This window comes from Camelus ferus, chromosome 10 (genome assembly GCF_009834535.1).
Source record: "Camelus ferus isolate YT-003-E chromosome 10, BCGSAC_Cfer_1.0, whole genome shotgun sequence".
Taxonomy (NCBI): domain Eukaryota; kingdom Metazoa; phylum Chordata; class Mammalia; order Artiodactyla; family Camelidae; genus Camelus; species Camelus ferus.
This window is the reverse complement of record NC_045705.1, coordinates 31,131,027-31,144,152: the sequence shown is the minus strand read 5'-3', so window position 1 is coordinate 31,144,152 and position 13,126 is coordinate 31,131,027. Positions and strand designations below refer to the sequence as shown.

Below are 13,126 nucleotides of genomic sequence, written 5' to 3'. Positions count from 1 at the left end.
GATTGCATTTAATCTGTAGATTGCTTGGGTCATATTACCCACTAAACAGTATTGAATCTTTCAATCTGTGAGCACAGGATTCTTTTCCATATAAGTCTGTCATTCTTTCAGCAGTGTTTTATAGTTTTCCATGTACAGCTCTTTCACATCCTTCACTGAAATTATTCTCAATTATTTTATTCTTCTGCATGCTACTGTTAAGTGTTAAGCTACTTTTATCATTATATAATATCCTTTATCTCTCTTAAAACAGTTTTTAACTTAAAATCTATTTTGTTTTATATTAATCCATTTACTCCTTTCTCTTGGTTACTATGTTCATGGAATGTGTTTTCTGTCCTTTCACTTTCACTTATGTATGTCCTTAGATACAAAATGAATTTCTTATAGACATGATGAATTGGATTCTGTTTTTTAAATCCATTCTGCCAGTATGTTTTGTGATTATATAGTTTAATCCATTTACATTTAGTAAATTATTAGTACACTGTAGTAATTACTGATAGGGAAGAATTTACTATTCCTTTTTGTTTTCTGTATGTCCTAATAGCTTTTTTTGGTCCCTTATTTCCTCCGTTAGTGCCTTCCTTTGGGTTTAGTTAATTTTTTTCAGTGACACATTTTAGTTTCTTTTTCATTTCCTTTTATGTATATTCTGTAATTGTTTACTTTGTGGTTATGGTGGAAATTACGTGTAATATCTATTTTAAACTGACACAGCCAATTGCAGAGAAAAACTCAACTCCCATATAGATGCACCCCTGCCCCAACAGCTGTTATGTTATTGATGTTCCAGAGTACATCTTTATATGTTGTGTACCCATTACCCATTAACTTGGATTTGTAATTATTTTTTATGCTTTTGTTTTTTAAAGTCTGTAAAATAAGAAGGAGAATTATGAGCCAAAATCAGAATAATACTGGCTTTTATGTTTGCCCTTGTATTTACCTTTACCAGAGAATGTTAAATTTTTGTGACAAGTTACTATGTGCTATCATTTTTCTTCTTTTTTTGTATATATATATTATTTTTTTTTTTTTTAAATGAAGTGTAGTCAGTTTACAGTGTTGTGTCAGTTTCTGGGATACAGCACAATGCTTCAGTCATACATGAATATATATATATATTTGTTTTCATATTCTTTTTCCATCTTTTCATTTCAACTTGAAAGAGTTCCTTTAGCATTTCTCGTAGGGCAAGTCTAGGGTTAATGAATTTTCTCAGCTTTTGTTTATCTAGAAATGTCTTAATTTTTCTCTCTCATTTATGAAGGACAATTTTGCCTGGTATATAATTCTCTGGTAGACAGTTTTTTTCTTTGATCTCTTTAAATACAATTTTCTCATTGCTTTCTGGCCTGCACGATTTCTTCCAGAAATTCTCTTACGTCATCTTACTAAGGATCCCTCTTATAAAACAAGTCGCTTTTTTTTTTTCCTGCTTTCAATGTTCTTTTTTGCTTTTGACTGATAATGTGTTGCAGTATGGTCTTTTTGGATTTATCCCGCTTGGAGTTTGTTAACACCTCTTGAATATAAATAATCATAGTCTTCACATTTGGGAGATTTTTGGCCATTATTTCTTCAGATAAGCTCTCTGCCCTTTTCTCTGTTGTCTCCTGGGAATGCCATAATACATACGTGGGTCTACTTGATGCTGTCCTATAAGTTATGTAGACTCTGTACACTTTGCTTCATTGTTTTCCTTTCTGCTCTTCAGACTCGATAAATTTGTATGATTGATCATCATTTTTGCTGATTTTTTTTCTTATGCTTATTGGAGTTTGCTGTCAAATTAATGAATTTTTCAATTCCATTGACGTATTTTTTAGCTCCACAATTTTTCTTTGGTTCTCTTTAATAATGATACCTATCTCTTTGTTGGTATTCTTACTTGGTTCATATGTCATTTTCCTGCTTTCTTTTTATTCTTTGTTTTCTTTTAGTTCTGTGAGCACATTTAAGACCACTGTTTTAAAATCTTTGGTAAATATGAAGCATGTGTTTATGATTGGTTTCTAGGGATTTATTTTATTCCCTTGAATAGGTGTGTTTGCCTTGGTATGTTTTGTGATCTTTTTTTGAAAATTGGACATTAGACAAAATAATTCTCTCAGTAATCTTTTTTCTCTCTTTGAACCAAGTGCCTCGTGCATGTCAAGCGTGAGCTCCACCAACCGAGCTGTACCCCCACCCTCTAATTCTCCCAGTCTTCGCACACTGATTCCGTATGGGGGGGAGCCTTCATTAATGAGCTCAACATGAAGGTGCAAGATCTTTCTTGGGTCTTTCCTGGGCATATGTGTTCCCTGGACTTGGCTTCCCCCCACCCGCCTGCCCCATTCCCCTTAAACATTTACTTTTCAGTTTTCCTAAGTTTCATACATGCTTCTTTTATGAACTTCATATCTTCCATTGTATTCCTCTGCCTGTAATCTTCTGCCCCCTGCCATCCACATGACTTCTGTCCATCTGTGGTTTTCACATGCCACAGTACCTGTCGCTGCCTTTCATGGCTTCTAACGTGAGATCCAAAATATGCCACCATTCCTGCCTGACCTCCAGGTCAGACAATTCAGAAACCAGTTCCTCAGGCAACCACAGACAGGCTAGAATATTTCAGACAGTACACTCATTTCCATCCCCTTCATTCATTGTACCACTGCAGAGAGTGTGGTACAAGGGCAAGCAGACATGCCACAAAATTTCCTACTGTTCTTAGTGTGTGTTTTTCTTGATTGGATATTCTTTTGGTTGCTGCAGATCTTTGGTTTCCAGAGTTGCCACAAAGCCATTTTAGTCAATCTGTATTTGTTTACATAATGTTTTCCATAGGGGAACAAGGGTTTGGAGCTTCATAATCTGCCATCTTTCTGACATCGTCTTCATGGACACTTTGAATGGTCTAAATTACCTAAAGGAACCTGCTCATCAGCTTTTTCATTCCCAGTGCTATTCCTTTGTTGTCTGCCTCAACTGTAATCTTTTGCCTTAGGGCTCAGTGGGACAAATTTATTTGCCTTATAATGGTTCTAGGAACCTTCTTGAAGAGTTTTGCGTTCACAAAAAATAAAATATTTCTGGATTGAACTACTTGTCCAAGTTGGTACCATGGTTCCAGAAACTATCTGAAAGTGTTATAAAAATCAACAAGTAGGATAATGTCGTGACTAGATTGTTGTTTAGCTACTTACTGTACCACATGGAGTTCTCCTGAGCCAACATACTGTTTACCACATCCATGTCTTTACTTTGTCCTCCAGTCCCATACTGTTCGTTCTTTACATGATTAAATGTTTGATCAGCACTCGGGAATCATTTCTCTTATGAAGCCTTCCTTGACACACTCTTCCTCCACCCTTCCAAGAGAGGTGATTACTTCCTCCTCCATTTTTTCACCAATAATTTTTTAGCCAGTCGTGCTTTTATAAACAGTAGTTTTGAAAATCCAGAATTCTACATTAATATATCATTTTTATATAACCTAGTATCTGAAAATAACGATCCATCTTTGTTAGAGGCCATTTTTAAAGAATATGAAATATATACATTGTACCTCTGAGATTCAAGAGTATTTGAGACCAATATATATTTTCAGTATATTTTTCTTCTATTTTTGCTGAAGGGTTTTGTCTGTGGTTTACTACAAAATAAACTAGAAAAAAGGAATTCTAGCCATTTAATCTTTATTCTTCTGACTGCAGTGTTCCCCTATTAAAAATATGTTCAAACAGCCAGTGCAACTCTGGATCCATGGTTTTTAATGTGATAGGCAATACATAACTTCTAGAGCATAACTTACTTTCCCATGACATATAGGGATCAAATATTCTAAAAATTTATGAAACCCTATGGAAGTCAAAATGAAACCACAATGACTCCCTAGATCTGTGTTTTTTTAATCATACTTGCTGAAGTTTGGTGAGAGGTTATACCCCTAGTAGAGCCGTCTATGCACACTTGACCATTATTAATTCATGTTACTTTTTACTAAGTTGGTTCCGTGCTAACCCAAGATGGATTGTGTTGGAGCTTGTTGGAAGGGTGTGTATGCAGTGGGTGAGGTTGTGCCACACATGAAATGACAGAATGGAATGTGGGAAGGGCTAAGCATGATATATGGACATTCATTTACCCAAAAAGTTAAAAACTGTCAATGACAGTCAGAATAGAGTATTGAGCAGGGAGCCAAGTAGTTTTAAAAGACTAAAAATATTAAGCTTATTTCTCAACTCTTTGGAGACTTAATCAAGAAATGTGCTTCTCTCAAGTGCAGGTGGGAAAAACAGCTTGGTCCCTCATACCCAGTCCTCACAGGAGCACAGCACTCAATCACACCTGCCACTTGAGTGCCTCCTTGTCACGTTTGTAGTGTAACTTGGCCAGGTCTTCAAAATCACGGGGATAAAAATGGCTTTTGTCAAAGAATAATCACAAATATCAGCAGGTATATTCTGAATACACACTATTTGTCAGGCATTCTCTGTAGGAGCTTTGTAGTTGTAGCTAATCAGACAAATCTCTGCTTTTGTAGAGCTTTTCTTCTGGTGGGCTTGGAGAGAGTAGGGGGCACTAGATTGCAGAAACAGGAGCAAATATATATTTGATGTTTAAAAATACAATGAAAACAGTGTAAGAGGATATAAAGTGGCCTTTGGGAGATGGTACATATAGGGTGGTCAGGGAAAGCATCTTTGTTAGAGTGTCATTGATTAGAAGTCTCAAGGTGGTGATAGAGCAGGCCGTGTTGGATGTATAGAAAATCTTTTTTTTTTTTTTTTTTTTTTGCTATGAGATTATGTGTTTATGGTAGACAATTTAGAAAATGAAAGTAAGCCAACAGAAGAAAAATAAAATTTTATATCTCATCTTAGAACTTGATCTCATTGGTGTTTTGATGTACCTCTTTGCTTTTTCATATTTAATAGTTGCTTTTGACTTTGCTCTTTCCAGAAAAGCTGATCATTTGTTTCTCAGTGCTGTTCTTCACTTGATATGAACACTGCATCTATTTAAAATTGTGAAACGGTACACTGTAATTCTGAGGAGATAAAGGCAGCAGTTTTAAATTCCATAGAAAAAGGCTAAAGGAAAATTTTCTGACCTGATTTCATAAAATATCATGTTACACTTTCAGATTTTTTAATCAAGCTTTAAGTTAGAATGGTTATTTACTTTTAGTGTTGCTATTCCTTTGATTTTAAAGTTCATTTCTTCCTTAAAACTGAGAAGATCCTGATCTCACGTGGAGGATTCATTGCCTTATCAAAGTATTCTATTCCTTCTGACCTTTAACCTTTGTTATAGGCAAAGAAGAGTAAAACCAAAATGCCATCTCTGGTAAAGAAGTGGCAGAGTATCCAGCGTGAGTTAGATGAAGAGGAGAACTCTAGTTCCAGTGAAGAGGACCGGGAATCAACTGCACAAAAGCGAATTGAAGAGTGGAAACAGCAACAGCTGGTCAGGTAAAAGAAGAGACCACAAACAGGCAGCTTGTGGTGCTGGTGGCTGTGCTTTTAGAGCCATCATATTTTTAAATCACAGCCGTTAATTTGATTTCTTTACAAACTTACTAAAGCAGTTTTTAATTCATAGAAATGTTTAGTTCCCTATAAAAATTATGGTCTAGCCTTTTTTTTCTGAGATGAAAGATGTTTTATTGAAGTATAGTCAGTTTACAATGTTGTGTCAGTTTCTGGTGTACAGCACAATAGTCATAGGAACATACATATATTCGTTTTCATATTCTTTTTAACCATAAGTTACTACAACGTATTGAATATAGTTCTCTGAGCTATAAACTTGTTGTTTGGTCTAGTCTTTTTCAGAATCAGAAATATCAGAATTGTAATACTTCCCACTGATCGTTCATCTTGGATATAGGACTATCTTAAGCCTGAGTATACAAGGAAAAATAGTCATCCCCATTTACCATATAGATCCAAGAGACCCTTTCATGTGTGTGTATATATTTTTTAATTTTGCAAATCATTTACAGGTGTAACAGAGGAGAAAACTTAATTAGAAATTTTAATAAAAATTTAAACATAGCTAACTCAAATTTTTCTTTATTTTCCTGGTTTTTGAAGTTACACATACTGAAATGAGCAACATTCTTTGAATGCAACTAATTGCTCAGTTGTCAAAACCTGGAACATACTCACCTTGTAAATAGTTATGCCAGATTTCAGATTCATCCCTGATAGGTTCTAGCGTATCATTACTTCTGGTTTTTGCACTTTAACATGTATAAATACAGTACTTATGAAAACGTTTGGGAGAGGATAGCCATCTTTGCTTCATAATTAAAAACATTTTCATTTTTAGATCCATAAACTTCTAAGGAAAAATGAGATGGTCCCGGTTCCTGTTAGAAAATACTGGATGAAGAAAGTTGTTCTTCTGAATGAGAATACTATATTTCCTTTTTGACCTTAGAAATATATTATTCACTCATCAGTCTTGAATTTGAGACAATTCATCTAGACTATGGTCCTCTTAACACTTACAGTCTGAGATTTTACTTGTCTAGTCAATTTTACCATCATAATTTGAATCTTTAGTGCTACTGTCTCTTTGCATTCATCTTCTGAATTGTCTTAATATTTCTTGGTGGGGGTAGGTGGGGATGGGGGGAAGACTATGAAGATGATGTCTCCAGACTTTTTTACTTCCTTGAAAGGTGATACACTTTTTTGGGGCAACACAATGAGAAAACTGAGGGATGGTATTAAGTGATTAATTTATTTCATTTTTGTATCATCCTTGTAGATAATTCCATTATTATTCAGTTTTCTTTGTAGTCTTTTTTTAGTGTTGTTGGGAATTGAATAATACTAATTCCTACAGTGATGAAATAGCAAACTATTTCAAGATGAGGGGAAGTCACAAAGATACTGTAATTTATCTTAGATCCTTTAATAATCTAAAATAACCTAATGCACCCATTCTGATAATTTCAAGATAGAATCTGATTTTTAATCGATTTTTTTCAATGATTGAATAAGCCATGAGAGAGCAATCCAAAGAATCATAACTCCTAGAGGCCAAGAAATACCTTTACAAGAATGTGTTATATTCTTTCAGTGTGGCTTTAATGGTTACTGGGGAGATACAAAAATAAATATACATTTAATGTAAATTATAGAGAAGAGTATTAAGAATTCAGAAATTTGATGAATAATATGTTGGTACTTAGCTGCGAAACTTGAAGCATTTTCATGAATATATATATGATAGATCAAATTTTTATTTTAGTTAGAGGTTTTTATTTGCCAGGAAATGAACAGTGTTTTCTTTCCAGTGAAGTAATCTCTATGTTGTTTTCACAGTGGTATGGCAGAGAGAAATGCTAATTTTGAAGCCCTTCCTGAAGATTGGCGAGCCAGACTGAAGAGAAGGAAAATGGCTCCAAACACATAGTTTTTTTTAATTTTTTAATTTTTATTTTTATTATAATTTTTTTTTATGTTCAGTTCAGCGTCTTAACCAGTTTTACTGTTGTCAATAAACTAGAAATGTTATGAGGGAGAGCATATGAATTTCCTGGGCAAGAGCGTACACGTACAAAATTCCCACACTTGTGAAATGTGATTTTTCTGTTTTGCTGAAAGGTGAGGTGACTGAATGCTTTGACCTGCTGCCTTTACTCTCACACTGGGAAAAAGCATGTTAGGTACATTAACCTCATCCATCTGGGACGTGTGGCTCATGAGTATGATTCCTCTGTAGAGGACTCACTAACAAAAAATGAAGGATTTTCCTGCCTAATAGAGGCTCGTTGTAGTTCCTAATGTGGCACGCTCTCTCTCATTAACCTCTTCAGAACAAGTGCAATTACGAAGGCAGCTCTGTGTTCCACCTTGCTTCACTGGGATTATAGGAATCTCCTTCCGACCTCGTCCTCTAGTCTGCCACCCCTGAAGTGCCGAGGTACACCTTGTGCTAACAGATGGCCACACTCGTTAGCGTATTCTTTCTCACAAATTCTAGAACTGATAGCTCAGTCATTTCACATACTAGGTGGCATATTTAAATTTCAATAGGTGGCAGCAGCAAGCAGGTGTTCATGTCTTTGATTTTTGAGAATTTCCCCCTCACATGTGTGGCAGTAGATATAACAAGAGCCACTGTATGTATTGATGTGTCTCCATTGTCATACCTTGGCCCAAAGTTCACCTCCCTTTTATGTGTGAATGTATTCTCCATAAAATTCCAGTATTTAAAAAGCAGTTTACTGTTCTGTACTTTCTATTGTATCACAATCAGGTAAAAGTCACTTTAAACTGAAGAAAACGCAAATTGTGTTTTAAAGCTGTTTGTATTTCTCCAGTTTCTGATCTTGTAAATTTGTATATATGCACTAATAAAGCTTTTTTTATACTTCTGATCGGTTATCCTTTTGCTCCTGTTTTGCCTGTTACTCCATGACTGTGTAGCCAAGACTTACTTTAAGTCAGTTGTTTTTTCTAATCAAGTAAGGTATAAGACATGTACAAACATTGAAGAACTGCCCTCAGGAAAACTAACGGCAGGATCTTGAGCCAGTTGGGGGACAGGGAAACAGGATTAGAAAAGCAAGCCTCTAGTACCAGAAGACGTGGTATGACAAATTTTGGAGCTTACACTCTAATCGCTAATGTTTGGCTTGCTTAAATCATCGAAATGGTGTAATGTGGTTAATATTTTGAAAACAATAAAGGTGCTTTATATTTTTTCCTCTGACTACAAAGGTAGTGTATACTATGGTTATAGTCATAAAGTTAACCAAAGACAATAGAATTTTATTCCAGTATATATATATGTGTGTATATACATATATGCATATAATTGTCTAATTAGTGTCATGTATGCTAATGTGTTGGATTCTGTTTACCATTTAGCAACCATTTGGGGTTACCATTTTGTATATCAATTGCTTTTCTTGTAATTTGCACAGAGCAAATTTCTGAAATTAAAGGCTATCAACTAGCCATTCATTAAAGCCTTTGCTTTAACTGCCTAACAGTTTTTCAGACTTCCAGGAATTGCCACAGAAAACAAGTGCATTTGTCACTATCCTGCCAAAATTTTGCTTTTTAAAAAATCTGACAATTTAAATAGACAAAATATGTGGGCTTAATTTACTAACTTTGTGTCGTTTTTTTCAAGGTAGAAGGCATTTTTTCAATTCTAGCTACGGGATGGAGAGAATATAAGGTGAAAAGAGAGGGGAAGTGGATCCCTTTGAGCAATAAGTAACAGTTTCCTAAAGCTGAGGAACAGCAAATAAGTTTGGAATGTGGGGCTGCCAGTGCTATCATTGGTGTCTCAACGTCAGTCATCTGCTTTTCACGGGTTCTCCACCCCTTCCTTGGAAAGGGGGTCTCGCTCCTCGGAAGCGCCCAGGAGCCCCGCCCCCCAGCTTCCGCCTCGCGGTTGCTAGGCTACCGAGGCCCTCGCGGAAAGCTGTGGCTGGTGAGCTCCCTGAGTGCTTCCTCTGCCTGGTGCGCGGCGGGTCCTCTACGCGCGGGCCGTGCCCTGCGCCTCGATCAAGCTCCTCTGCCGCGGCAGGCGCCGTGCCCCCCCCTGCTGCTCCGGACGAGCCGGGCCTCGGAGGCGGTCGCACCCTTCCTCTATCTTCGTAGGAAATCTCCACACCCCCTCCGCGACTCTTCGAGAACCTGCGCTTCGCCACCTTCTGGACCAGGAAGTCCTGAAATCCCGAATTCCATGTTCAGAGCCCACTCTCCAGGTCCTTGACCTTTCGTTCCCATCTACCGCGAGACGACTCCTCTGGATCCTTCATCCCCTTTTCTCTCACTTTCCTGCGGCGTCCTGGTGGGGGGCCTCTCCCTTATCTGGGAGAAGGAAGCATGGGACCAGCAGAGGTCCAGGCACCTCGGGAGAAGGATGCTGGAAGACACGCCGCCCTCCCCAACTCTTCAGGTGCGCATCCTGGCCTCGTAGTGGGCACCACCAGTCGGGTCCTTGTTTGTCTGAGAGGGTGAGTAGACAGAGAAGAGGGAGCGCAGCTGCAGGTTTTCCTAAAGTAGCGTGGGAGCTGTGGAGGATGGAGGGGGTGCGGGTAAATTTCGACAGTTTTTTCAGTTGTCCTGCTCTGGTTTTTTAGCCTCTCCTGTGTAATCAGCTGCCCTTTTGGAAACTGGGTAGCGGTTGTGCCTGGCTGCCCGTGTCACTGACTGGTCTTCAGCATACCATGCAGAGGTAACATGTTCCCAGCATTGGAAACCGAGCTAAAGCAGAAGGTCAGTACACACCCCTCTCCAGGAACTCCACAGAAATCCAACACTAGATCAGAAGGTATATAATGCTGGCACCTTTCTTGGCTGGAGATCTTGATCCCAAAGATAGAATAATTTGCATAAGTGTTTGTCATCTTATGGTTTGTTTGCTGAAGTTGTTGGTATACTGTCCTCTGCAGCAATGCTTGTGTACTTTTTGCTAAGAGTCAGTATTATTCTTGTAACAGACTCTTACAATTAATTATTATTATGAAAGCACTTTCCTGACTGAGATGCCTTTCATTTCAGATTCTTCCTGATCCTTACGAAGACTTTATGTACCATCACCTCCAGTACTATGGCTATTTTAAAGGTAATAGCTCATCCTTATCTAGCATCGCCTTTCCTGGATTCATAAAATAAATTGATCAACTGAGAGAGCTGTGCTTAAGTAAACTAGTGACAAATTTTTTAAGCACCTTTAGTGAAAAGTGCTTCCTTTTCTCACTGCTAGGCTATGTCACCTCTCTTGAGTCTCCCTGTATACATACAAGAGTCTGTTTGTTTTTCTTTCAATAATACCACCTTTTCTTAATGACACCACATGGCATTAAAATAGTCTTGATATCTGGAAAGACATGTCCTCCCTTATTGTTCTTCAGAAGCGTCTTGGCTATTCTTGCCTTTTTATATAATTTTAGAATTGGCTTATGGTGTTTAAAAAAATTATTGGGATTGCATTGAATCTATAGATCAAACTTGACAAGAAGTGAGAATTTTCCAATACCAGATTCTCCAATCTATTCATATAGTCTAATTCTCTATTTACTTAGGTTTTCTTTAATATCCCAGTAAAGATTTAGAATTTTTTTCGTATAACTGTATATTTTTATGCTAGTATAGATGGCATCTTTTTAAATTTTGATTTTCTAACTGTTCCTGGTATTTAGAAATAAAATTCAGGTTTTATATTGATTTTGTTTTTGTCAACCTTGTTAAACTTTCCTATTAGCTAGTTCATTTTGTAAGTTATGACTAATTTATTGAGAACTCAATTTCCAGTTTACCAGATTCAGCGGAGCCTCCTCAGGACAAAGTAGCTCCCACTCTGAGTGCTCCACTTCCACTCAGAGAACTTGCCTTCACTTGGTCCTGTAGCTGACAAGTCTTTCTGCCTCCCAAGCCCTTTCTCTTTCCACTTTATGTACTTCTTCTCAAGTTTTCTCTTCACCATGCAGTGGAGAAAATGATGCTTAACTCACATAAATTGGAATGTGAAAGCTATTTGGAAAATGGGTTGTATTCATTGTAAGGTCTGTGGTGATGGATGGTGAATAGTAGTGGCAGTTTGCTGGCAGTGGTTTTCGTGTTGACCTAAATAAATGTTAGAGGTGATGAACTAGCTAGCCTTCTAGCACTTTTCACTAACCTGCCTATTCTTAGCTCAGAGAGGCAGTTTACCAAACTCTGCTACGCACCAGCACGTTTGGAAGAATAATAATCCTCGATACCTACTGAGTGGCTCTTTGGGAAAAAGAGATGATTTGATACTGGACCCGTTGCAAAAGGAGAAGCGTCTATGTGAGTAATAGCGTTGTGTGACCCCCAAAACCCTCACTGCCTGTCAGCAGCTCCAGGTATTCAGGAGAACATGGCCTAACGTGGCCTTCTCGTGGGAGAAGCCAGGGGAAGAGCCTTAGCCACTGTTTCTGACATCACTCAAAAATGTTTTCTCTCGAGCTGTATCAGATTGTAGGTTTAAGTTTGAATTCTGTGCCTTCTGGATGATCTTCCTCCAAATTGCTGGAAAATTTGTTAAAACTCTAGTCAAGAGTAACAATGATTTTTTTTTTCCTGCAGTTTTGATGGATATGTTTGTTAAGGTTCTTTGCTAAGAGTGGTGGAGACCAATTCCAGCTAGCTTCAGCAAAAATAATTTATGGGGATTCCACAAGTTTCTTCTGGAATCCAAGGACAGGAATGCAATTGAATTTCTCCCAGAGCACATATCCAACCAGACGTGAATTCAGTTCTCTTTACTACACATCCTTCCCACCCCCCACCTTCCCCAACCCACCATCACCTCACTATTGAAACAGCCTCTTAATTGATCTCCTGGCTTCCTCTCTTGTTCCATTATGCCCCCTTTCAATTCATTTTCCACACAGCAATTTTCTTTTTTTATGTGCAAATCTGATTGTTTCCCTTTTCTAGCTAAAAACCTATGAATGACACAAGACCCAAAAGTCATAAATATAACATTGATAATTTTTAAAGCAAAAATTTACATTTCTGTATAGAAAAAAAGTACCGTTAACAAAGGAAAATAACTGAAGAAGAGTATCTGTAACAAGTATGTCAAAGGATTAATCTTAACACAACAGCTCTCATAAATCAGCATGTCAAATAGAAAATGGGCAAAGGCAAGCAGTTCATAGAAAAGCAAACACAATAAGCTTAAAGAAAAGATGCTCAATTTCACTTCTAATTAAAGATACAAATCAAAATGTCAGGGTACCATTTTTTACATTAGGAGATTTGGGCAAAAATGTTTTAAGTTTATACCTAGTATCGGTTAGGGGATGGAGAACACACTTTCCTACACTGCAGTTAGGAAGGCAATTTGGCAACACCTGGGAAATGTAAAACAGTACTTAACCCCTGAAGTAGAAATTCCATTTGCAGATATGTATCTTATATATTTGCTCACCCCAGTGCCCAGAAGGCTCTTCCATCCTGTGTCCCAGAGCCCCTGGCAAGGGTAGAGCAAAGGAGACTGTCGAGGTGGGATGGCTCAAGAGCCAGCTGACCGCCCCCTTCACTTTCCTCCTGCCCTATTTGCTGACAAAATAACATTAATAGGAAATAATTGCCAATCTTAATATAATAAACATCAAATGCAA

The 13,126-nt window shown here is 37.5% G+C and overlaps 2 protein-coding genes across 10 annotated transcripts in view; both read left to right on the top strand.

Moving 5' to 3' along the window:
* Nucleotides 1-8,387, top strand: part of FNBP4 (formin binding protein 4) — a 29,989-nt gene extending 21,602 nt beyond the window's left edge. Inside the window, exons 16-17 of the mRNA XM_032488678.1 lie at nucleotides 5,308-5,465; nucleotides 7,332-8,387. Of these exons, the coding sequence (XP_032344569.1) occupies nucleotides 5,308-5,465; nucleotides 7,332-7,422 (249 nt within the window). The 3' untranslated portion in view covers nucleotides 7,423-8,387. The remainder of the gene's footprint in view (nucleotides 1-5,307; nucleotides 5,466-7,331) is intronic.
* Nucleotides 8,388-8,531: 144 nt separating this feature from the next.
* Nucleotides 8,532-13,126, top strand: part of AGBL2 (ATP/GTP binding protein like 2) — a 36,884-nt gene continuing 32,289 nt past the window's right edge. For 7 of the 9 annotated variants that reach the window (XM_032488674.1, XM_032488672.1, XM_006190284.3 and 4 more), the window contains exons 1-4: nucleotides 8,532-9,927; nucleotides 10,112-10,247; nucleotides 10,533-10,596; nucleotides 11,667-11,804. In XM_032488674.1, the coding sequence (XP_032344565.1) occupies nucleotides 10,212-10,247; nucleotides 10,533-10,596; nucleotides 11,667-11,804 (238 nt within the window). In that variant the 5' untranslated portion in view covers nucleotides 8,532-9,927; nucleotides 10,112-10,211. Of the gene's footprint in view, nucleotides 9,986-10,111; nucleotides 10,248-10,532; nucleotides 10,597-11,666; nucleotides 11,805-13,126 lie in introns of all 9 variants that reach the window. The other 2 variants (XM_032488670.1, XM_032488675.1) reach the window with 2 other exon arrangements.